Source organism: Gobio gobio (genome assembly GCF_949357685.1).
Source record: "Gobio gobio genome assembly, chromosome: 12".
Lineage (NCBI taxonomy): Eukaryota > Metazoa > Chordata > Actinopteri > Cypriniformes > Gobionidae > Gobio > Gobio gobio.
This window is the reverse complement of record NC_137105.1, coordinates 48,487,634-48,513,938: the sequence shown is the minus strand read 5'-3', so window position 1 is coordinate 48,513,938 and position 26,305 is coordinate 48,487,634. Positions and strand designations below refer to the sequence as shown.

The window sequence follows — 26,305 nt, the reverse complement described above, 5'->3', positions numbered from 1 at the left end:
GGACAGACTCGATGACGGCTGAGTGGAACTGTGTCAGCAACTCCTGCAGCAGGTTAAACTTCCTCAGCTGGAGAAGGAAGTAACGTCTGGGCCTGGTGCTTTCCTGGGCTTCTGTGTTTTTCATGCCCTCCTCACAGAGGGGGGTTGCATCGTGTGGAAATAAGTCCATCTATCTATCTGTCTGTCTGTCTGTCTGTCTGTCTGTCTGTCTGTCTGTCTGACTATCTGTCTCTCTGTCTATCTGACTATCTGTCTGTCTATCTATCTGACTATCTGTCTGTCTATCTATCTATATGTCTGACTATCTGATTATCTGTCTATCTATCTGTCTGACTATCTGTATATCTGTCTATCTATCTGTCTGTCTGACTATCTGATTATCTGTCTGTCTATCTGTCTGACTGACTATTTGTCTGTCTGTCTGTCTGTCTGACTGAATATTTGTCTGTCTGTCTGTCTGTCTGACTGACTTTGTCTGTCTGTCGATCTGTCTGTCTGTCTATCTGACTATCTGTCTGTCTGTCTGTCTGTCTGTCTGACTGTCTGTCTATCTGTCTGTCTGTCTGTCTGTCTGACTATCTGTCTGTCAGTCTGACTGACTATTTGACTGACGGACTATTTGTCTGTCTATCTGTCTGTCTATCTGTCTGTCTGACTGTCTGTCTGTCTGTCTGTCTGTCTGTCTGTCTGTCTGTCTGTCTGTGTGTCTGTCTGACTATCTGTCTGTCTATCTGTCTGTCTGTCTGACTGACTATCTATATGTCTGACTATCTGTCTGTCTGTCTGTCTGTCTGTCTATCTATCTATCTATCTATCTATCTATCTATCTATCTATCTATCTATCTATCTATCTATCTATCTATCTATCTATCTATCTATCTGACTATCTGTCTCTCTGTCTATCTGACTATCTGTCTGTCTATCTATCTGACTATCTGTCTGTCTATCTATCTATATGTCTGACTATCTGATTATCTGTCTATCTATCTGTCTGACTATCTGTATATCTGTCTATCTATCTGTCTGTCTGACTATCTGATTATCTGTCTGTCTATCTGTCTGACTGACTATTTGTCTGTCTGTCTGTCTGTCTGTCTGTCTGACTGACTATTTGTCTGTCTGTCTGTCTGTCTGTCTGTCTGTCTGACTGACTTTGTCTGTCTGTCGATCTGTCTGTCTGTCTATCTGACTATCTGTCTGTCTGTCTGACTGTCTGTCTATCTGTCTGTCTGTCTGACTATCTGTCTGTCAGTCTGACTGACTATTTGACTGACGGACTATTTGTCTGTCTATCTGTCTGTCTATCTGTCTGTCTGTCTGTCTGTCTGTCTGTCTGTCTGTGTGTCTGTCTGACTATCTGTCTGACTATCTGTCTGTCTGTCTGTCTGACTGACTATCTATATGTCTGACTATCTGTCTGTCTGTCTGTCTGTCTGTCTGTCTGTCTGTCTGTCTGTCTGTCTATCTATCTATCTATCTATCTATCTATCTATCTATCTATCTATCTATCTATCTATCTATCTATCTATCTATCTATCTATCTATCTATCTTCTGAGAGTCCAATCAAAGCGAAGCAAATATCAGAGCTGTGCTTGTTTATTATGTCAAATGGTCGCCTACTTAAAATATTATGAATGTGACAACTTCTATAACCTTTAAAAATATATATAAAAATGAATAAAAAATGGAGAAATTCAATCAATCCTTATGATTTTGGTTTGTGAACTGAGTCACTTTAAATATGTCCGCGTTTCTACCGCATCAGTGTTAGTCACTGTACCCGAGCCCCTTGTTCTCCAGACGGCGCAGATGTGTGAAGTTCTCGAGCGTGCGCACATCACCTCCACTCGCGCACAAAGCGACTCCGCTCAGGTTACTGTAAATGAGACCTCCTGTCTTACTACAATTACCTGTTTAATGGACTAAATAGCCAGCAGGACCAGAAGCCATAATATGAAGAAACGCTACATGGATATTGGCAGGCTACGGAAAATGAAAAAGATTAAACTGACAGAGAAGATTTCCGAGAGGTATGACACCGCGCGCGCTGCTTTGTTGTTTTGTTATTGCTCTTATTCGCGTTCACCTGAACGGCTCGCGCTGGGCTATTCATGGCGCGCGGAACAATAAACAAACAGCCTCCGCTCCTATGAGGAGAAATCGGGCTTTAATTCAGAGCTAACGCTCGCTGTGATTTAATGGACGCACGCAGGGCCAAATCTATAATATTTCGTGTGAAAACAATGCAGCGGGCTATGCTGCTAACAAAATATATACAAATAGCAAAAAAATAACACTTAAACCTAGCATTGCATATTAAGAAATGTTATGGTATTTTGTGTATTGCGAGCTCTGATATTAATAGCATAGCTATTATTGGTGTTGTTTTATGCAGTGTCATCTTACAAGTAGTCTTGTTATTTCTTCATGTCAATATGATGTCTGAAAAACACACAGTGGGAAAACACAAGGGCCTCGGACTAGACAGTACGCGCGCATGGCGTTTATGTAATGCATTATTTTCACATTGCGTATTTATAAATTATTACAGCCTAATATTTAACAGAGGTTGGGTGCATTTTTATCTGGTCAGATTCGCTGATTTCAGACTATTGTGGTATAGTGAGGTTAACACACACACACACACACACACACACACCAGTGCAGTCTAAACTGACCCCGTCTCTTCTTTATGTGTGTAGTCATCTGGACAATAGCCTCCTGTGTTTATAGCTACGCTTCATAGTGAAATGAACGCGCGCAGATTTCTCCTGATTCTTTAAATAGCCATGGCAACACTGTAGATTCGACGTTTAGGTGCTGATGCAGAAGATGAAATGTTGCCATGGTTACCAAACACAAAGGGATGTGGAGGGCAGAGAGCCCGAACAAAGGAACGGAGCACAATGGAGTGCGCGACCAAAACATGGAGTGTAGCGTCTTCGAGAACTAACTTCCTGGGCTTTTGCATCTCGCGTATATTCTGGTTCATGTCTCTTTTGAGATACAGAACAGGCTTGATTGTCTTTCAGTCAATACAAAGAAGAAGAAAAAAACGCGTTTCTTTCTTAGTTGTAGCCAAGTTGACTTCAGTTTTGACTTTAGTAAAACGTCCAAAATATATTTTTATTACTTTTTTATAAATACATGTTCTGTTTATATATATATATATATATATATATATATATATATATATATATATATATATATATATATATATATATATATATATATATATATATAGTATATAAAGTCAAATAACACTGCAGACAAGGCATAAAATGTATTATTCACAAATTTTAATTCTCTGTCCTGTTTTCAGCGCGTACTCTGTCCTGAAGTTCATGATTGTCTGGATGCTGGTGCTGTTAGCTGACTTTGTTCTGGAGTTCAGACTGGAATACCTGTGGCCTTGTTGGCTCTTTCTAGGGACCGTCTACACCACGTTCCACTGTCATGGACTGGTAGGAAGCATGCTATTGTACAGTGCCCTCACTAACACTGGCACTCTTGGTAAATATGAGCAAAGGCGGCTGTGAAAATAAATCTGCATTGTTTATCCTTTTGATCTTTCATTCAATACAATTCACAAAATTCTAACCTTTCATTGAAGTAAAACAATTGAAAATCTCATTATGAAATGTTTTTCTCCAATTCATGTCGGCCACAATTATTGGCAACCCTTGAAATTAAATATGAAGTATATTCCCATTCATATTTATTACTTACTAAAGATGTCAGGAATCTGCCTGGAAGAGGACGAGTGTGTATATCGTCCTAATGCACGAGAGGAGGAGAGTTTGAGTGGACAAAGACTCTCCAAGATCACAGCTGGAGAAGTGCAGAGATTAGTTGAGTCTTGGGTCAGAAAGACTAAAAAATGTATCGAACAGCTCCAACATCACCACATGTTGTTTGGGAGGGTTTGAAGAAAAATCCTCCTCGCTCATCCAGAAACAAACTCCAGCATATTCAGTGTCAGACACGACTGGAGCTTCAGACGGGACCTGGTTCTGTGGTCAGATCAAACTAAAAAAAGAGCTTTTTGGCACAAACACACCAGATGGCTTTGGTGCAAACAGGGATAAAAGTCCCCCATGCCCTCGGTTAAATACACCGCTGGATCTTTAATGTTGCGGGTCTGTTTTTTTGCTGGAGGTCCTGGACATCTTGTTCAGATTCATGGTATCATGGATTCTAGCAAATACCAACAGATCAAAAATCAAAACCTGACGCTTCTGCTAGAAATCTGATAATGGGCCGTGATTGGATCTTCCATCTGGACAATGATCCAAATCAACACAAAAATGTGTGACTGAGCACAAAATGAAGCCGTCCCAGTTCCTGAGCTGAACCCTATAGAGAATGAGTGATGAGCTGAAGAGAAGAGCTGGAATCTGAAGGATCTGGAGAGATTCTGGATGAAGGAATGGGCTCTGATCTCCAAACTCATCAGGCGTTACAGAAGAAGACTCAGAGCTGGTCTCTTGGGGAAATGGCGTTGCAATAATTGTGGCCAACGTGAACTAGAGAAAGGATTTATTTCATAATGAGAGTTTCAATTGTTTTACTTCAATGATAGGTTAGATTTTTTTGAATGAAAGATCAAAAGGATAAACAATGCAGATTTATTTTCACAGCCGCCTTTGATCATATTTACCAAGAGTGCCAATATTAGTGGAGGGCACTAAATGTTCTTGTTCCATGATATTTTAATTTCTATTGCATTTATGTGTGACATTAAAAAAACTAACCTCTGCTTTTCTTTTACAGGCCATCTGTGTGGTGTTTGTGTGTGCAGCATTTACCCTGGACTTATTCTGTTTAATTTTTGTACCCTTACACTGGTTGTTTTTTGCAGCCAGCACATATGTCTTACTCAACTATATGTGGCACACAGGTAAGCCTTGAACACTTCTAATGAAGTTGCCATTTCATTAACCCTCACCTGAAAGTATTACAGACTTGTTTATTTACTTACTCACACACGTACTTACTTGCAGAGAAGGGAATCTGTATGTCGACTTTGACATTGTGGATACTCTTAGTGTATATGGAGGCGTCTCTACGGTTGAGGGACCTGAAAAGCCCTCATGCAAATCTGTCCCATCTATTTGCTGCACACTGGTAGGTCCTGATTGCCCATTTTAGAGCGAAATGTAATTTGGACGTTTTAAATGAACAATAACTTCACCAGCTGTGTTTCATACTGTACAATAATGATTTCTTCCAGCATTGGTTATCCTCTAGTGTATATGGGATTTGATGCAACCTGCTACTTCTCCAGTATGTTCAAAGTGCGCACTCAGAAATCTGTTCAGAGTGAGAACGACCTCCACATGGATCTCCTGCAACAATCCCTACCTCCTTACATGCACCTGTACCCAAAATTGTGGATGGAAGGTAAGTGACATTTCTTTAAAGGAACATGGCACTTTTTTTGAAAATAGGCCCATTTTCCAGCTCCCCTAGAGTTAAACATTTGAGTTTTACCGTTTTCGAATCCATTCAGCCGATCTCCGGGTCTGGCGGTAGCACTTTTAGCATAGCTTAGCATAGATCATTGAATCTGATTAGACCGTTAGCATCTCGCTCAAAAATCACCAAAGAGTTTCGATATTTTTCCTATTTAAAACTTGACTCTTCTGTAGTTACATTGTGTACTAAGACCGACGGAAGTTGTGATTTTCTAGTCTGATATGTCTAGGAACTAAACTCTTATTCCTGCGTAATAATCAAGGAGCTTTTCTGCCGTACCATGAGTGCAGCGGCGCAATGATATTACCCAGCGCCTGAAAATAGTCCCCACTTAGGTAACTTCCAACGTGACCGGCGCTAAGTTTGTGTAGTTGCAGAGTTGCAGGTATTCCGGTTCAGATAGATGCAGTTTAGGATCTGCACCAAAATAAATATCTTCTGAATCGTCTCTCACAAATGTCTCCATGGTTACAAGGCACGCTCCCAGTGCAAGCGAGTTGTCATGTTGGTTTTGTTGATGGAAGTTAGCCTATTTTCATGCACAAAGTGCAAAAGATGTTTTTTTAAATTGCTAGTGCTATTTCGAGACGTCGATAGTTCTTTCGGTTTTAGACAAAGGTTGCATTTGACTATTACGTTCTTCTTGTCCTTATCTCTGACAAACTCGAAGTAAGGCGCATATGTCCATCTCGCGAATGTACAGTTGTCTTCTGCCATCTTCATCCATTAAGCCTTGTTTATACTTTCGTTTGGCTCCGCAGCGTAAGCCTCCGCTGACTGCGTGCGCGCCTCGTCTGTTTGGGGGACGTGTTTATACTCGTTGTGCTATTCTTTGAAACAACAGAGCCTTTAAGCCTTCTTTAGCCGCTTTTCCACTGGCCAGCACGAGCATAGATGCCGTAATCATGCCTTGTGGCATTCCTGTAAAACCTGCCCTAAACACGCCTACACTGGACTATGTCACACAATACAAAGGTACACCAGCAAGAGGGAGATGAATGAAATAAATCACTATACAAATATATCAGAAGCTGTCATTTAGTCTTTATTTACAAACTTGGACACCACACGCGGCTATTGACTGACCACGAACAGGTGATAACGTACTCGCATTTTCAGTCGTTAATGTCTCGTGGTCTTGCTGTTTTTTTTCCCCGGTTTTTTTTTTTACAATTAAATTTTGGGCTAAAAGTGTGTTGTATTGCAAGCGTTACTGAACATGTATCGAGTAAAATATTACTAAAAATTGATTAGTAATGCCTCACTGCGTTACAGCAAAACGTAATACGCTACTGTAATGCATTAATTTTGTAACGCGTTACTCTCAACACTGATAAGTACAGTGTATAGTTCGTCATTTGGGGAGCAACTTTTGTTTTTGGGAGGCTACCAGAATAGATTTTCATGCTTAAATGTTCATAAAAACATTTTTTTCCCACATATTTTACATCGAAATGTACTCTGATTGCTCAGCTGGACCAGTGTGTTGTGATTGGTTTCGGAAATGTCACGCCCCTTACTATAACCGCGACTTTCAACACACTACTAACGCAACTCAACCAGACCTCAGAATCGATCTAAATATAAAAGAATGGCAGATTTCACACCACAGCTATAACGATGAAAGACAATATCGTTGACGTCACTTTCAGAACGTTTTTTTTCTCCAGCTGATGAACAATAAAAACGTTGACAGCCAATCAGAATCCGCTTAGAATAAACTGAACGGTATCGTCCGCTGTGGTAGACACTAATATAGTTATAGTTATTGTTATGGGTGTGGATGGGCCTTAACTCCCTTTGGAGTGTACTTTCTGCTTTGTAAGACATTTGCAGACATTTTTCATGCTCAAACTGCAACATTACACATACAAAATGTCTAAAAACATTACAGGTCCTTCATCCTTCCCTCGGGTCATTTTGACCTGAAACTGATTTTTTATTTTTATTTTAAAAATTGAGTGTTCATGGGAGTGGTCCAAGACCTCAGGGCTTTTGTCGCACTTGAACCACGAATACACAAAAAATTGACTAGATTTGAGAGTTTATGTGGTTGAAATTTAAAAAAGTAACAAATCCTTCCCTCACGGGTCAATTTGACCCCTTAAGGAATTAATGGAATGCTTGAGTAAACATAGAAAAACCTAAAAAATGCTAAAAATGTACCAAAAAATGATTATATATTGTCTACATGTGTAGATCTGAATGCATTCTGAAGAGATAAACTCGAGAACTGACTTCAGGACCCAGCGGAATAAGGCCATCTAGTGGCAAGAGTCATGAAATATCATGTTATATTATTTTTCTTCCACAAGAGGTCAGCGTATGTGAGATATTTTGAGCTGGTTATTGCATGGATTGGAGAGTTACTTTGAATTTAAGTTGAAAGAATGTGCTTAAATTACATTATTTATTGAGCAAATCTAGTAATTTAAAGGTCCTTAAAATAAAAAATCCCCAAATAGCATACATTTTTTTTATAAAAATTCAATAATGCAAGCTTTCTGGACAAAAAAAAAGTATAATTTTAGGGCTCTGGGTCATTTTGACCCATGAAGGAAGGATTTGTTACAGGATGCAAGGGAAGGATGAAGGTTTTAATGTTGCACAAAACATTTATTTTAATGATTACATAATTTGCAGTTCAATTTGGTAATTAAAAATAATTTAATTAAAATTGTCATTGTACAGATCCCAAATATAAGGTGGCCAAATCCAGGCCGACGCAATACCAGTGTCCATCTGATGCCGTCACCTCAGAGGACAAACAAAACATGGAAGACTGCCTTCAAATCCAGAGACTTCCTGCGAGACCCGAAAGAGACACGAATCCACAAACTCCAGGGCCCAAGCATCGTGGAGGTGAACTTCATTTGGACTCTGCATCCGTGCTAGAAATGACTGAAAACCTACCTCAGGAGGACCAGAGCAGCAAAGCTCAAAGACCCTCCAAGAGCTCCCTGCCCAAAGTGCATCGAGGTTCAGTTAACCTCCCTAACAGCAAAGGGGAGAAGAGGCAGAAAGCCCCCAAAGCCATCAGCTCCATAGGGGACTCGTCGAACATCTCCCCGAGTCCTCCAAACCCACACGCTGACCAGATGTTGAAGTATGCTTATGTCATTTCAGCTCAGAATTCGTGGGTGTGCACATTTACACTGTGATCTCCATCTGTCTGTCTGTCACAGGCTGGAGCAAGAAATGAGGAAGCTGAAGGGAGAGCTGCAGGCGAGCAGACAGAGCGAGCAGGAGCTGCGCAGTCACATTTGTAATCTCACCAACAGTGAACACAGTCTGCGGCCTGAAGTCTCTCTGCTCAGACATGCAAATGAACTGCTGCAGAACAAGTGAGTCCTCTGATCTCTTCCTGTCGCTCTGGGCATTAGTGCTCCGGCTGGTGTTCGGTCGCACTGATTGAAGTTTGACTGCTTGATTTGTGTGTATGCATCAACATGGGGGTTACTTTTTCATATTATATTATAACATTCAAATTTGAATAGTTTACTTTTATGTAGGCCTATAGATTGTATTGTTTTACCCATGTTTTAGACTTTCAAACAAACTCTGAAAATTCAAGCTACTTTTTTTGAAAATAAGCTCATTTTCCGACTCCCCTAGAGTTAAACAGTTGAGTTTTACCGCTTTTGAAACCATTCAGCCGATCTCTGGGTCTGGCGGTTGCACTTTTAGCATAGCTTAGCATAGATCATTGAATCTGATTAGACCGTTAGCATCTCACTAAAAAATGACCAAAGAGTTTCGATATTTTTCCTATTTAAAACTCGACTCTTCTGTAGTTACATCGTGTACTAAGACCGACGGAAAATGAAAAGTTTCGATTTTCTAGGCCGATATGGCTAAGAACTAAACTCTCATTCCTGCGTAATAATCAAGAGCTTTGTGCCGTTCCATGAGTGCAGCAGCGCAATGATATTACACAGCGCCTGAAAATAGTCCCCAGCACGCTCTCTGCTCTAAAAATCGCAACTTTTTATTTTCCGTCGGTCTTAGTACACGATGTAACTACAGAAGAGTCGAGTTTTAAAGAGGAAAAATATCAAAACTCTTTGGTGATTTTTGAGCGAGATGCTAACGGTCTAATCAGATTAAATGATCTATGCTAAGCTATGCTAAAAGTGCTACCGCCAGACCCGGAGATCGGCTGAATGGATTCGAAAACGGTAAAACTCAACTGTTTAACTCTAGGGGAGACGGAAAATGAGCCTATTTTCAAAAATAGTGGCGTGTTCCTTTAAGGCAAGACCCCCCAGGTGAATAGGGTAAAAAAAAAAAAACTACTAGGTATCACAATACTTGCCCACTTGATTGATGATTACATTAAAAACTACAAAAAAAAATTGTATTACAAGTAGGGGAATAACGATACCCTCATGTCACGATTCGAATCACGATACTGAATTCACGATACGATACTCAAAGACATATGGTAAAAGGTTAACAAAAAAATGTACTGTTGATTAAAATGCATTTGAATAATTTTACATTAGGTGTGGAAATGAACAGGTTTGGTGCTGGTAACCCAATGCACAGGACAATGGTGACACCAGAACAAAAATATTCATGATTTTGAAGCTAAAAAAAAAGAATTATTTTACACATAAGACATTTGGCATCAGGACCCACAAATATTCCCCCATTGCATTATTATACATTATATTCAACATTATATATAGTAGTTTAATGTAGTACTGACACTAAAACTCACAGAGAAATTTTGGGTGAACTATACACAATATATATTGTCACTATCCACGATACATATTGTTGCATTTTTGTATTGCGATATATTGTGATACGATATATTGTTACACCCCTAATTACAAGTTTTCTGAAATGGTGTTTAAATATGAAATGCAAATGAGGCATATCTAATTAAATATGCATACATTTATTGAACAAAAAACAATAAGCCGGGTTCAAAATTCTTGTTTAATTTTTTTTGTCATATTAGAGTCAAAGGTTTTTTCTGAGGGGATTTTGGAAATCTCTTTTTATCACTCCATAAATCCGAAAATACTGTCAACAGCCAAAAAAAAATAAAAAATGGCAAAAAAAAATTTGTATATCAGCATGCAAATTATATATAAACACACCTAATCTTTCAGAATATAGATAGGAATAAAGCTGTAACGTTTGGTGGATGTAAGTGGACTCATTTTGAGAAAACGGCCTTTAAAGAAATGCACTGTAATTGAAATCTACAGACAAAAATAAATAAAGTGCTATAAAAGACATATTTTTGATGTTTTCTTTCCAAGTCTGAAAAAACACTTTATGAAAAGCTAGAAAATCTCAAAATTGACAGCTGCATGTTTTTACCTGTAATGTCTTGCCTTAAAAACTATGATAATCCAAACAAAGACTAAATTATAAACCATTTCAGTATTTATTGTGTGAAAATAATCCATTTACTACCGTCCCACAGTTGTGGTGCCATGATGAAAAAAAATATTAAATACCACTAGTATATTTTTGTGTGGTTTTATAGAGATATAATTTGTTTGTATTCAGGATACATAAAATGTGAATTTAGAAAGAGCCCAAATTGCACTTAGTTGAGGAAACACTACCGTTCAATTTCTAATTTCAATTTTTTTAAATAAATAACTACTTTCATTCAGCAAGTGTTGTAGAAAAACACTTCCTATTCATCGAACAATCCTTAAAGTCCCCCTGTAGTCAATAATTTTATCCCTTAAAACTCATCTTTGATCAACAAAACAACATATTTAAAAGTTTTTTCCAGTGAAAAATGTCTTCATGCTCTAAAATAGCTTGAATGTAACTCTACACTGTTGCTTCATTTAGTATGCGCAGATTTATGAATATGCAAATGAGCCCCGCCTCCACTCACTCACTCCAGCTCAGAGACACACTTGCGCAACTTTTACTCAAGTTACTGTAGTAAACGCTGCACAAAGGTATCGCTCTTTACAACGTCAGACACATAACAGTAATTAATATGATTAGCCTTTAGCTTGACTACATTATCAAACAGCTAATAATGTGTTGCTAATGTCACACAAACCATGTTCCTGTTCACCATCTCAGTCTCAGCGTCCTTAGAAACGCTTTGAACATCATAAAACGTCAGTGGAGAAAGGCATTCATCATTACATCATCATATACATAATACACTCGCTATATTGCTAAATGTACAACAGAAAAATATACCTGTATGGCGTCTCTTGAGACTCTCCTGCTTCAGAGCAGTTATAGTTAATGATATGCTAAAGCCCGCCCACATGTTGACGTGATTGGGTACAAGGTAGTTTGTGACGTCAGAAACACCACCAATGTTTTTGAGACTGTCTTTGGTTCACTGCAGTTTTAAGGAGAAAATACTCAGCAATGGTGTTGACTTATGAATTTGCACATGGTTTGTCTGAAAGCATATTAAAACACAGCATAGACACACAAACAACATTAAAAATTTGATTTCCACCACAGGGGGTCTCGGTTTCAGTATTGATAATAAATTAAATGTCTCCTGAGCAGCATATCAGAATGATTTCTGAAAGATCATTTGACACTAAAGACTGGAGTAATGATGCTAAAAACGCACAGGAATAAATTACATGTAAAAATATATTCATATACAATACTGTTATTTTAAATTGCGATAATATTTCACAATATTACTGCATTTTTGATCAAAGAAAAACAGCAACATTTAAAAAATCACGAACGGTATAAAAAATGAATGATGTGCAACAAGAGAACTGCTCTTCTTATGGTAAGAGTGTGTGTAACTTGACTAAATCTAACGCTGTTCCTTTAAATCCTTTGGTGCTGTGCAGGATTCAGTGTCTCACAAAATCCAGACAGAAGGACAAACAAAACTGTTCCTTGCTGGAAAAGAAAGTCAGAATGGAAGCAGAGGCTCGGGTTGCAGTAGAAAAACAAATCACAGACGTCAGAGCCCAAAAATTCGATGAAGCAACGATTTTACTCCGGAGCGCATCACATAGGTAATTGTATTTCTAAAGCAAGAGTGCAAGAAGCATTTATATGTGTATATATTAATCATGAATATGTGATATTGAATCTCTTTGAGACTGGGTCTAAATGGCCGTCTTTTCAATTATGGTTATAATTGGCAGTAGAACTCACAAATCAGAACAACAATGGCGAAATAAACCTGTAAATTGTTGTTTTTTGTCCATCCACTATAGGCAAGAACACAGTGAAACTCAAATGTTGAGGAAAAAAGCTAAAGATCTAGACTCAGAGTACAAACAACTACAGCTGGAATATCAGGAGAAAGAGAATCGAATGATAGCTCTAGAGAATGAAGTGGAGGTAAAGGACGCGGTTGGTAGATCTGTTCAGTTTCCTTCTGCTTTGAATAGTTGTGATGTGCTGGATGTTTGTGGGTCATATGTTTGTGTTCGTCCGGTAGCTTGCTGTGTGGTGTTCAGTCCGTGGCTCTCTTTATTTTTTATTGGTGTGGGTGAAAGTTTCTGTTATTATTCCCTGCTGAAAAATCCAGCATCAGCTATGTTTTGCATGCTGGGAACAGCATGAGATGCTGGATACTGGTTTGTTGATTGACCAGCTCTAACCAGCAGAAACCAGCCTGGACCGCCGTGGAATTGATGCTGGATTTTTCAGCAGGTTTTTTTTTTGGCCATTATTTCTTGTTCCTTGCCCAGTTTAAATGCTGTTAGTGCCATCTGCTATATCAAACATGCCAAGAGAGAAACCACATCTTTTAGAAACTATTGTGCAACCTGAGAATGATTTTATCACCATTCAATCTTTTTGAATGTTTTTCTCTTTAAATGGAAAGCGTTTCCAAAATTTTTTGTATTGGAATTGAAAGAGTAATGCAAGTCTGCAAGACTGACAGATATTTATCAAACTAACAGACAAGGCTTAAAGGGTTAGTTCACACAAAAATGAAAATAATGTCATTTATTCCTCACCCTCATGCCGTCCCACACCTGTAAGACCTCGAAGATATGAAGATATTTGTGCTGAAATCTAAAGGCTCAGTGAGGTCTGCAAAGCCAGCGATGACATTTCCTCTCTCAAGATCCATTAATGTACTAAAAACATATTTAAGTTCAGACACATTCAGTCCATGTGAGTACAGTGGTTCAATATTAATATAATAAAGCGATGAGAATATTTTTGGTAGGCAAAAAAACTAAATAACAACTTATATAGTGATGGCTGATTTCAAAACACTGCTTCATAAAGCTTCGGAGCGTATCGCATCAGCGGCTCAGAGAGCCAAAGTTACATGATTTCAGCAGTTTGGCGGTTTGACACGCAATCCGAATCATGATTCAACACTGATTCATAACGCTCCGAATCATGATTCAACACACTGATTCATAACGCTCCGAATCATGATTCAACACTGATTCATAACGCTCCGAATCATGATTCAACACACTGATTCATAACGCTCCGAATCATGATTCAACACTGATTCATAACGCTCCGATCATGATTCAACACACTGATTCATAACGCTCCGATCATGATTCAACACACTGATTCATAACGCTCCGATCATGATTCAACACACTGATTCATAACGCTCCGAATCATGATTCAACACACTGATTCATTACGCTCCAAATCATGATTCAACACTCTGATTCATAACGCTCCGAATCATGATTCAACACATTGATTCATAACACTCCGAATCATGATTCAACACATTGATTCATAACACTCCAAATCATGATTCAACACATTGATTCATAACACTCCAAATCATGATTCAACACTCTGATTCATAACACTCCAAATCATGATTCAACATATTGATTCATAACACTCCAAATCATGATTCAACACACTGATTCATAACGCTCCGAATCATGATTCAACACACTGATTCATAACGCTCCGATCATGATTCAACACACTGATTCATAACGCTCCGAATCATGATTCAACACTGATTCATAACGCTCCGAATAATGATTCAACACACTGATTCATAACGCTCCGAATCATGATTCAACACATTGATTCATTACGCTCCAAATCATTATTCAACACTCTGATTCATAATGCTCCGAATCATGAGTCAACACATTGATTCATAACACTCCAAATCATGATTCAACAGACTGATTCATAATGCTCCGATCATGATTCAACACACTGATTCATAACGCTCCGAATCATGATTCAACACTGATTCATAACGCTCCAAATCATGATTCAACACTGATTCATCATGGTCCGAATCATGATTCAACACTGATTCATAACGCTCCGAATCATGATTCAACACTGATTCATAACGCTCCGAATCATGATTCAACACACTGATTCATAACGCTCCAAATCATGATTCAACACTGATTCATAACACTCCAAATCATGATTCAACACTGATTCATAACGCTCCGAATCATGATTCAACACACTAATTCATAACGCTCTGAATCATGATTCAACACTGATTCATAAAACCTGCTAATACAGTAAACCTGCTGATACAGTAAACGTGCTAATACAGTAAACCTGCTGATACAGTAAACCTGCTGATACAGTAAACGTGCTAATACAGTAAACCTGCTATTACAGTAAACCTGCTGATACAGTAAACCTGCTAATACAGTAAACCTGCTAATACAGTAAACCTGCTAATACAGTAAACCTGCTGATACAGTAAACGTGCTAATACAGTAAACCTGCTGATACAGTAAACCTGCTGATACAGTAAACGTGCTAATACAGTAAACCTGCTATTACAGTAAACCTGCTGATACAGTAAACCTGCTGATACAGTAAACCTGCTAATACAGTTAACCTGCTATTACAGTAAACCTGCTGATACAGTAAACGTGCTAATACAGTAAACCTGCTATTACTGTAAACCTGCTGATACAGTAAACCTGCTAATACAGTTAACCTGCTATTACAGTAAACCTGCTGATACAGTAAACCTGCTGATACAGTAAACCTGCTATTACAGTAAACCTGCTGATACAGTAAACCTGCTAATACAGTTAACCTGCTATTACAGTAAACCTGCTGATACAGTAAACGTGCTAATACAGTAAACCTGCTATTACAGTAAACCTGCTGATACAGTAAACCTGCTGATACAGTAAACCTGCTGATACAGTAAACCTGCTGATACAGTAAACGTGCTAATACAGTAAACCTGCTATTACAGTAAACCTGCTGATACAGTAAACCTGCTAATACAGTAAACCTGCTATTACAGTAAACCTGCTGATACAGTAAACGTGCTAATACAGTAAACCTGCTATTACAGTAAACCTGCTGATACAGTAAACCTGCTAATACAGTAAACCTGCTATTACAGTAAACCTGCTGATACAGTAAACCTGCTGATACAGTAAACGTGCTAATACAGTAAACCTGCTATTACAGTAAACCTGCTGATACAGTTAACCTGCTATTACAGTAAACCTGCTGATACAGTAAACCTGCTAATACAGTTAACCTGCTATTACAGTAAACCTGCTGATACAGTAAACCTGCTGATACAGTAAACCTGCTAATACAGTAAACCTGCTAATACAGTAAACGTGCTAATACAGTAAACCTGCTGATACAGTAAACCTGCTAATACAGTAAACCTGCTATTACAGTAAACCTGCTATTACAGTAAACCTGCTGATACAGTAAACCTGCTATTACAGTAAACCTGCTATTACAGTAAACCTGCTAATACAGTAAACCTGCTATTACAGTAAACCTGCTGATACAGTAAACCTGCTCATACAGTAAACCTGCTGATACAGTAAACCTGCTGATACAGTAAACCTGCTAATACAGTAAACCTGCTGATACAGTAAACCTGCTGATACAGTAAACCTGCTGATACAGTAAACCTGCTAATACAGTAAACCTGCTATTACAGTAAACCTGCTATTACAGTAAACCTGCTGATACAGTAAACCTGCTATTACAGTAAACCTGCTATTACAGTAAACCTGCTAATACAGTAAACCTGCTATTACAGTAAACCTGCTGATACAGTAAACCTGCTGATACAGTAAACCTGCTCATACAGTAAACCTGCTGATACAGTAAACCTGCTGATACAGTAAACCTGCTAATACAGTAAACCTGCTGATACAGTAAACCTGCTAATACAGTAAACCTGCTGATACAGTAAACCTGCTAATACAGTAAACCTGCTAATACAGTAAACCTGCTGATACAGTAAACCTGCTAATACAGTAAACCTGCTGATACAGTAAACCTGCTAATACAGTAAACTTGCTGATACAGTAAACCTGCTAATACAGTAAACCTGCTAATACAGTAAACTTGCTGATACAGTAAACCTGCTAATACAGTAAACCTGCTGATACAGTAAACCTGCTAATACAGTAAACCTGCTGATACAGTAAACCTGCTAATACAGTAAACCTGCTAATACAGTAAACTTGCTGATACAGTAAACCTGCTAATACAGTAAACCTGCTAATACAGTAAACTTGCTATTACAGTAAACCTGCTATTACAGTAAACCTGCTGATACAGTAAACCTGCTATTACAGTAAACCTGCTATTACAGTAAACCTGCTAATACAGTAAACCTGCTATTACAGTAAACCTGCTGATACAGTAAACCTGCTGATACAGTAAACCTGCTCATACAGTAAACCTGCTGATACAGTAAACCTGCTGATACAGTAAACCTGCTAATACAGTAAACCTGCTGATACAGTAAACCTGCTGATACAGTAAACCTGCTGATACAGTAAACCTGCTAATACAGTAAACCTGCTAATACAGTAAACCTGCTGATACAGTAAACCTGCTAATACAGTAAACCTGCTGATACAGTAAACCTGCTAATACAGTAAACTTGCTGATACAGTAAACCTGCTAATACAGTAAACCTGCTAATACAGTAAACTTGCTGATACAGTAAACCTGCTAATACAGTAAACCTGCTGATACAGTAAACCTGCTAATACAGTAAACCTGCTGATACAGTAAACCTGCTAATACAGTAAACCTGCTAATACAGTAAACTTGCTGATACAGTAAACCTGCTAATACAGTAAACCTGCTAATACAGTAAACTTGCTGATACAGTAAACCTGCTAATACAGTAAACCTGCTGATACAGTAAACCTGCTAATACAGTAAACCTGCTGATACAGTAAACCTGCTGATACAGTAAACCTGCTGATACAGTAAACCTGCTGATACAGTAAACTTGCTGATACAGTAAACCTGCTAATACAGTAAACCTGCTGATACAGTAAACCTGCTAATACAGTAAACCTGCTGATACAGTAAACTTGCTGATACAGTAAACCTGCTAATACAGTAAACCTGCTGATACAGTAAACCTGCTGATACAGTAAACCTGCTGATACAGTAAACCTGCTAATACAGTAAACCTGCTGATACAGTAAACCTGCTAATATAGTAAACCTGCTGATACAGTAAACCTGCTGATACAGTAAACGTGCTAATACAGTAAACTTGCTGATACAGTAAACCTGCTAATACAGTAAACCTGCTAATACAGTAAACCTGCTAATACAGTAAACCTGCTGATACAGTAAACGTGCTAATACAGTAAACCTGCTAATACAGTAAACCTGCTAATACAGTAAACTTGCTGATACAGTAAACCTGCTAATACAGTAAACCTGCTGATACAGTAAACGTGCTAATACAGTAAACCTGCTAATACAGTAAACCTGCTGATACAGTAAACCTGCTGATACAGTAAACTTGCTGATACAGTAAACCTGCTAATACAGTAAACCTGCTGATACAGTAAACCTGCTGATACAGTAAACCTGCTAATACAGTAAACCTGCTAATACAGTAAACCTGCTAATACAGTAAACTTGCTGATACAGTAAACCTGCTAATACAGTAAACCTGCTGATACAGTAAACGTGCTAATACAGTAAACCTGCTAATACAGTAAACCTGCTAATACAGTAAACCTGCTAATACAGTAAACTTGCTGATACAGTAAACCTGCTAATACAGTAAACCTGCTGATACAGTAAACCTGCTAATACAGTAAACCTGCTATTACAGTAAACCTGCTGATACAGTAAACCTGCTAATACAGTAAACCTGCTGATACAGTAAACCTGCTATTACAGTAAACTTGCTGATACAGTAAACCTGCTATTACAGTAAACCTGCTGATACAGTAAACCTGCTAATACAGTAAACCTGCTGATACAGTAAACCTGCTAATACAGTAAACTTGCTGATACAGTAAACCTGCTGATACAGTAAACTTGCTGATACAGTAAACCTGCTAATACAGTAAACCTGCTGATACAGTAAACCTGCTAATACAGTAAACCTGCTGATACAGTAAACCTGCTGATACAGTAAACCTGCTGATACAGTAAACCTGCTGATACAGTAAACCTGCTAATACAGTAAACCTGCTGATACAGTAAACCTGCTGATACAGTAAACCTGCTGATACAGTAAACCTGCCGCTGTCTGTCAAACAACAAAAGGAGAAAATTACTCAGTGCTCTTGGCTGAATAACCTTTGTAGCTTTATTATGTATCAGTGTATATTTAATTAATGTGAAGACTACTGTTTTAGTTCTTATTTTTAATAACAAAGATAAATTAAAATAACAAAAATAATCGTCCACCCCTAGTTCATGCGTCTTTGTTTACCTGGATGTTCTTGATGTTAAGTTTTAGGTTTATATTACTATATATTACCAAGTCAAGCAAACAGATTTTCAATATTGGGATTCAATTTTTTCTAATTATATTGTCAGATTTGTGACTAAATGTATTTTTATGAATATATATAGTCTGTCGAAGGTGTAGGACCATAAAATGTTTGCTCAATCATTGCATTCGGTCCGAATTAAATGTGTTCCCTGTCAGTCAACGTGTGTTTGCATAGCACTGCGCAGCCAGTTCACACACACATCACGCATCATCAGTGCGTTCACATACACTGTGAGGATGGCGGACAGTTGTTTACGTTGGTTATTGTAGAGCTGTTACTCACTGTACTGTAAAGTTTTCTCACCGCTGAATGACGCATGATATAATCCAATAACATCGTCTCTGTTCGTCTCGCTTCTGGTCTGATCATGTTTTGGAGGAGGCGTGGCTTTGGACAGTGATTTGCAGGGAGGGTGGGATTGTATGCTTTCAATGCTAGCAGGCTAAAGTTAGCATTTCCCAGATCACCTATTGCACCTTTAACCCTCTGGGGTTCTTCATTTATGGGTCACACTCAGGACCTTCGGATCAAAAATGACCCGGAGGGCGGGATTAAGATAAAAAAGATTTGAGTAAAATCAATGAAATATATTTTTGTTCAATAATATTTTTTCTTTTCTTTTTTGGTGTTTTGAGATAATTTTAAAATTTATAATTAATATTTATGCAATAATTATGACTCATTTTTTCCCATTGAATAAAATAAAAAAAAATTATAAAAAATAATATATATATATACATTTATTATTAAAGCTGTATTTCATTTTAGAGTCAAGCCTAGGCCTCATGAAAGCAATTTTTTAAATGAGATCGGTGCCATCCGGTGGACACATTGAGCATTTTTATCACGCAATAGCACATTTTTACCAAATTTTTAAAAAATTAAAAATCGTAGCTTCATCGGAATAGTCCGAAACTTGATAACTTTATTGGTACTTGGAATATGAACACCCAAAAAAATTTGGGAATTGAAAAGTCTAAGTGGTCGTAAAAAACACTCAGGACCATCGGGTCAAAAATGACCCCCATAGGAAATGAATGGGAAATTAGTTTTTTTGTGCAAACAATCTACAAATCAGCCAGGATGCAGAAAAGAAAAGACTCAACAGTGAAGGGGTGAATCTCTAAAACATCAAGAGTGCAAAACAGACAAAAAAACTCACACACACACTCACACACACACACACACACACACACACAAAAACACACACACACACACACACAAATTAACGCGTGCCATCCAAAAGCTAATTATGTTTTTGTGTGTGTGTGTGTGTGTGTGAGTTTTGTCTGTTTTGCACTCTTGATGTTTTAGAGATTCAGCCCTTCACTGTTGAGTCCTTTTTTTCTGCATCCTGGCTGATTTGTAGATTGTTTGCACAAAAAAACTAATTTCCCATTCATTTCCTATGGGGGTCATTTTTGACCCGATGGTCCTGAGTGTGACTATTTTTTTTACGACCACTTATCAAATCCTGTCCCCAATTGTGTTGGGTGTTCATATACCAAGTACCAATAAAGTCACCAAGTTTCGGACCATTACGATTTTTTATATATTTTATTTAAAACAATTCGGGTCAGAAATGACCGAAGAGCCCCAGAGGGTTAAAGAATGTACTTTAGCAAGTTCGTCATCAAATTCAGTGCATAGTCTGAAAGTAAAAACTACTATTTTAATATCATAAAACTATTACACACTGGAATGCTGAAAGCCCAATTATTTGAAACTGGATAAATGAGATTTCATATCACCATTATTTCATATTGTTCTGTTCCTGTCTCATCGGTGTAATTTTCTCCTGCTCTTTCCCCAGAGCCTCCAGAGGAACAGATGCAGCGAGCAGGAAGCGGACGCTTTGCTCTCAGCTCTGTCCTCCTTGCAGGACAAGGCTCAGCATCTGGAGTACAACCTGAGTGCAGAAACCCGTCTCAAACTGGACCTGTTCTCTGCACTGGGAGACGCACGCAGGCAGCTGGAGATAGCCCAAGGTTCAGCTCGTTTCAAATCATGACCGTCATCCATCTGAGACTCACATTGCAACAGTTTTCTCTAAGAATGCATGATATTGATGCTGTATTGGCCAGATATCTTCTAAACATACACTCTAAAAAAAAAAAGGTTCTATATTGCACCAAAAATGGTTCTTGGCTCATAATCATAGGGGAACCTTTTTTAGTGCTATATAGCACCAATTTTGGTGCTTCATACCCCTTTTCCACCAAAGCAGAGCCAGAGCTAGATCGGAGCCAGAGCCTAGTTTCAAATCGGTTCTTTGTGTTTCCACACCCAAAGCCCCAGCTCCGAGCCAGGAAAAGTGGTTCTTAAGTAGCACCAAAACATTGCTGGGCTAGAACAGGGCTAGAAGTAAGAACCGATTACGTCAGGCGCTGGGGGCGGGGTCAACAAGACGAACACAAACTTGAGATCCGCCATGTTTGAAATAGCAGCTAATGGAGCTAACAGCTGCTGCTTGTTTGTAATCTCCTTCTATACAAATTACGGCGAACTGCATGAATGCGTTGGATTCGCTGTGTTTGCGTTGTGTTTTGATGCCGGTGTAGGATCCTAAAGCCATGTGAATGAATAGTAACGCAATGTTTGCTTTGTTGATGGAAGGCTTGTTCGCAGCGGTGCTGTGCAGAGACCGATCGCCGTATGATAACGAGTCCAGCGAGAGCATACGACTCCTTATGCTTTTGATTCACTCATGCCTTTTTTTTATATCATACGTGGATCGGTCTGCGCAGTGATGATGCATCTCGAACAAGCCTGGTGTGTTTGTGTTTCCCGCTGCCCAATTGCTACTCAAAACAAACCCAATCGCGTTCCAGGGGGGGATTCCCCAGTAAAAAATCACATTTGGGGGTAAAATATGTGTTTTTTTGGCACTAAAATTCGCATTCCTGGGGCTAAATATCACATAATTGGGGTCGCTTCATCCCGCGGACATGAAAAAACAGCCCGCGGCAAAACCACATACTTGGCAACATTGCCGCTGCCTCGCTAGCGTTGCTGAGAAAGATGAGACGTATACAGTGAAGTAAGACCTGGCTCTGTTGTGGCTCTCAGCCCGTGGAAAAGCAAACGGTTCTTAGAAGGCTCCTCAGTCGAACCAACTATGAACTGGGACTAGCTCTGGCTCTGAATTAGCTCTAGCACTGCCTTGGTGGAAAAGGGGTATCAGCGGTTCTTCAGAGGTTCTTCAGAGGTTCTTCACCGGTTCTTTGACTAAGGTGCTATATAGCACCTCTGAAGAACCACTGAAGAACCACTAAAGCACCAAAATTGGTGCTATATAGCACTAAAAAAGGTTCCCCTATGATTACGAGCCTTTTTTTTTAGAGTGTATAGTGATCAGTCAGCCTTGGATATTTACAGGATATCCACCTTTTCAGTCATCTAAAGCTTGCTTAATCTTAGAATTTTAAAAAACACTGTTAAAAGTGACTTTAGCAAATCTCATTATGAATATTACATTTTATACTGCACAATAATAATGTTATGTCTACATTTACTTGCAACGTTTAAAATGATTGTTAAAATTAATTTATAATTTTACTTTAATTTATTTAGACAAAATGGTAGACAAAGTGCATTAATAATCTTCACAGATACAACTTTTGATTTTAAAAACAGTAAATGTAGATTTTAACTAAGATTAATAAATGCTTTAGAAATATTGTTAATCGTTCATATTAACAAATGTGTCTGTTACAGACAAAACTGTAGGCTATAATAATATAATATAAACCAACTAGATTGTAAAGCATCATGTTGCATGTTTTAACAAGTTGTTAACACGATTTTGCTAACATGTTTTAGCACGAATTAGCATGTTGCTAGCATGCTTTACCATTTGGTTAGCATGCTTTGTCATGTTGTTTGCACAAATTAGCATTTTACTAGTATGAATTAGCATTTTACTAGCATGATTTATCATTTTTCTAACATGTTTTAACATGAAATAACATTTTGCTAGTATGATTGAATATTTTGCTAGCATGTTTTAACGTGAATTGGCATTTTGCCAGGATGAATTAGCATTTTGCTAGCTTGTTTTAGTGTGTTGACAGTACAAATTAGCATGTTACTAACAACATGTTTTAGGTTGTTAATTGCATAATTTATTTATGTTGCTAACATGATTTAACATGTTGCTAGCATGGTTCAGCATTTAACATGAATTAGCATTTTTGCTAACATGATGGATGGATGGATGGATGGATGGATGGATGGATGGATGGATGGATGGATGGATGGATGGATGGATAGATAGATAGATAGATAGATAGATAGATAGATAGATAGATAGATAGATAGATAGATAGATAGATAGATAGATAGATAGATAGATAGATAGATAGATAGATAGATATTGTTAATTGTTCATGTTAACAAATGTGTATGTTACAGACAAAACTGTAGGCTATAATAATATAATATAAACCAACTAGATTGTAAAGCATCATGTAGCATGTTTTAACAAGTTGTTAACACGATTTTGCTAACATGTTTTAGCATGAATTAGCATGTTGCTAGCATGCTTTACCATTTGGTTAGCTTGCTTTGTCATGTTGTTTGCACAAATTAGCATTTTACTAGTATGAATTAGCATTTTACTAGCATGATTTATCATTTTGTTAGCATTTTTTAGCATGATTGCTAACCTGTTTTAACATGAATTAACATTTTGTTAGTATGATTTAATATTTTGCTAGCATGTTTTAACATGAATTGGCATTTTGCCAGGATGAATTAGCATTTTGCTAGCTTGTTTTAGTGTGTTGCTAGTACAAATTAGCATGTTACTAACATGTTTTAACATGATTTAACATGTTGCTAGCATGGTTGAACATGAATTAGCATTTTTGCTAACATGATAGATAGATAGATAGATAGATAGATAGATAGATAGATAGATAGATAGATAGATAGATAGATAGATAGATAGATAGATAGATAGATAGATAGATAGATAGATAGATAGATAGATGGATGGATGGATGGATGGATGGATGGATGGATGGATGGATGGATGGATGGATGGATGGATGGATGGATGGATGGATGGATGGATGGATGCAGGGAGGGAGGGATGGATGGATGGATGGATGAAAGGATAGATGGATGGATGGATGGATGAAAGGATGAATGGAGGGATGGATAGATAGATGGATGAAAATATAGATAGATAGATGGATGGATGGATGGATGGATGGATGGATGGATGAAAGGATAGATGGATGGATGGATGGATGAAAGGATAGATAGATAGATAGATAGATAGATAGATAGATAGATAGATAGATAGATAGATAGATAGATAGATAGATAGATGGATGGATGGATGGATGGATGGATGGATGGATGGATGGATGGATGGATGGATGGATGGATGGATGGATGGATGGATGCAGGGAGGGAGGGATGGATGGATGGATGGATGAAAGGATAGATGGATGAATGGAGGGATGGATAGATAGATGGATGAAAATATAGATAGATAGATAGATGGATGGATGGATGGATGGATGGATGGATGATGGATGGATGGATGAAAGGATGAATGGAGGGATGGATAGATAGATGGATGAAAATATAGATAGATAGATGGATGGATGGATGGATGGATGGATGGATGGATGGATGGATGGATGAAAGGATAGATGGATGGATGGATGGATGAAAGGATAGATAGATAGATAGATAGATAGATAGATAGATAGATAGATAGATAGATAGATAGATAGATAGATAGATAGATAGATAGATAGATAGATAGATAGATGGATGGATGGATGGATGGATGGATGGATGGATGGATGGATGGATGGATGGATGGATGCAGGGAGGGAGGGATGGATGGATGGATGGATGGATGGATGAAAGGATAGATGGATGGATGGATGGATGGATGGATGGATAGCATTTTTACATTGAGTAAAACCTTCAAACTTCAAGCTGTTCAAAGTTTGTTTAATATAAAAGGAATATAAAATGATGAATGGCTTGGCAGTATCGGCCCCAATATTAATATCCGTCTCAATGTGTTCTTCACAGTTAAAATATTTAAACAAGACCACGAGGTGAAAGAGATGAAGCAGAAGCTTGCCGAAGCCATGGCCGTGGCTCCAGGTATGTCGTACATGACCCCGAGGTCCTCAATGCCTCAGTATCTCAAGTTCTTCAACTCTGAGCGCTACATGCTCAATCCCAGAGCACTCATGTACCAGTGTCTGAAGAAATGAGGCCGGCCAGGACCAATCGGACGGCTCCTGGAGGATTGTTTGGACACATTCTGAACACGGGGCGTCTCTGCTTCAAGGTTTGCCTGAAATACTTTGCCTTTTGACAATGCCAACAGCCTCTGGTGAGCGTCCGGCTGTGTTGATTTCAGCAGAGACTCTGAGGCGGCTCTCCGCTGACCTCGCTCTGAGCCCAGATTCATGACTGTAAATACATTGTTGACCAGCGGATGACCATCGAATGCTGAGCGACCGCTGCGAGCTGCATAGACGATATCAGTATGAAAAGAAAAAAAAGTGAACTTGAGGAGCACAGTTCATCATGAGGACAGGATATCCTGTGTTGGGTCTTCTTCAGCCATGACAATAACAGGCCAATGCCTCACTTGGTCATTCTGTGCCTCATTATTAATGTGAATTCAATTTATATAACAAGCCAATATCAAATGTAAGTCAGTATGTGAATATTCGAGTGCTTTGTACTGTTTTGTATTCTTTTTACATTATACAGAAGTGACCAACACACCCCCCCAAAAAAAAAAAAAAACAATGTTTGTAGGTTTTCATGTTTCTGGAATCGTTGCCTTTTTTATGTATCAATGGGATGTTTTTTATGAGAAGTTTATTTTTCTGGCTTGACATCCTTCTTTTTTTTTCCTTCCCTAAACCAAAATGAAATAATTGTTTAATTTTGTAATTCTACCTGTTGGTCTGCATGCCAATTTATGTAAAATGATTGTTTTGGACAAAAAAAGAAAAAAGAAAAGAAAAAGATTTTGATGTCTAATTGTGCATTTGTGCAAGGGCTGTTTTCTCCCAATAATTCTGGGAGCAGTAATAAAGTCATTTTCAATGATAATCTTG

General features: G+C 38.2%; 1 protein-coding gene across 2 annotated transcripts; it reads left to right on the top strand.

Moving 5' to 3' along the window:
- Positions 1-1,799: 1,799 nt before the first annotated feature.
- Positions 1,800-26,305, top strand: LOC307135020 (macoilin). Of its 2 annotated transcripts, none has more exons than XM_079831158.1 (11): positions 1,800-2,031; positions 3,324-3,465; positions 4,775-4,901; positions 5,005-5,128; positions 5,235-5,404; positions 8,171-8,585; positions 8,665-8,823; positions 12,298-12,468; positions 12,673-12,799; positions 21,010-21,184; positions 25,257-26,305. In XM_079831158.1, exons 1-11 carry the CDS (start codon positions 1,955-1,957, stop codon positions 25,442-25,444), a joined length of 1,875 nt encoding a protein of 624 aa, XP_079687284.1. In that variant the 5' UTR covers positions 1,800-1,954; the 3' UTR covers positions 25,445-26,305. The 2 variants fall into 2 exon arrangements, with proteins under 2 accessions (XP_079687284.1, XP_079687283.1); XM_079831157.1 differs by having other exon boundaries at positions 12,673-12,811.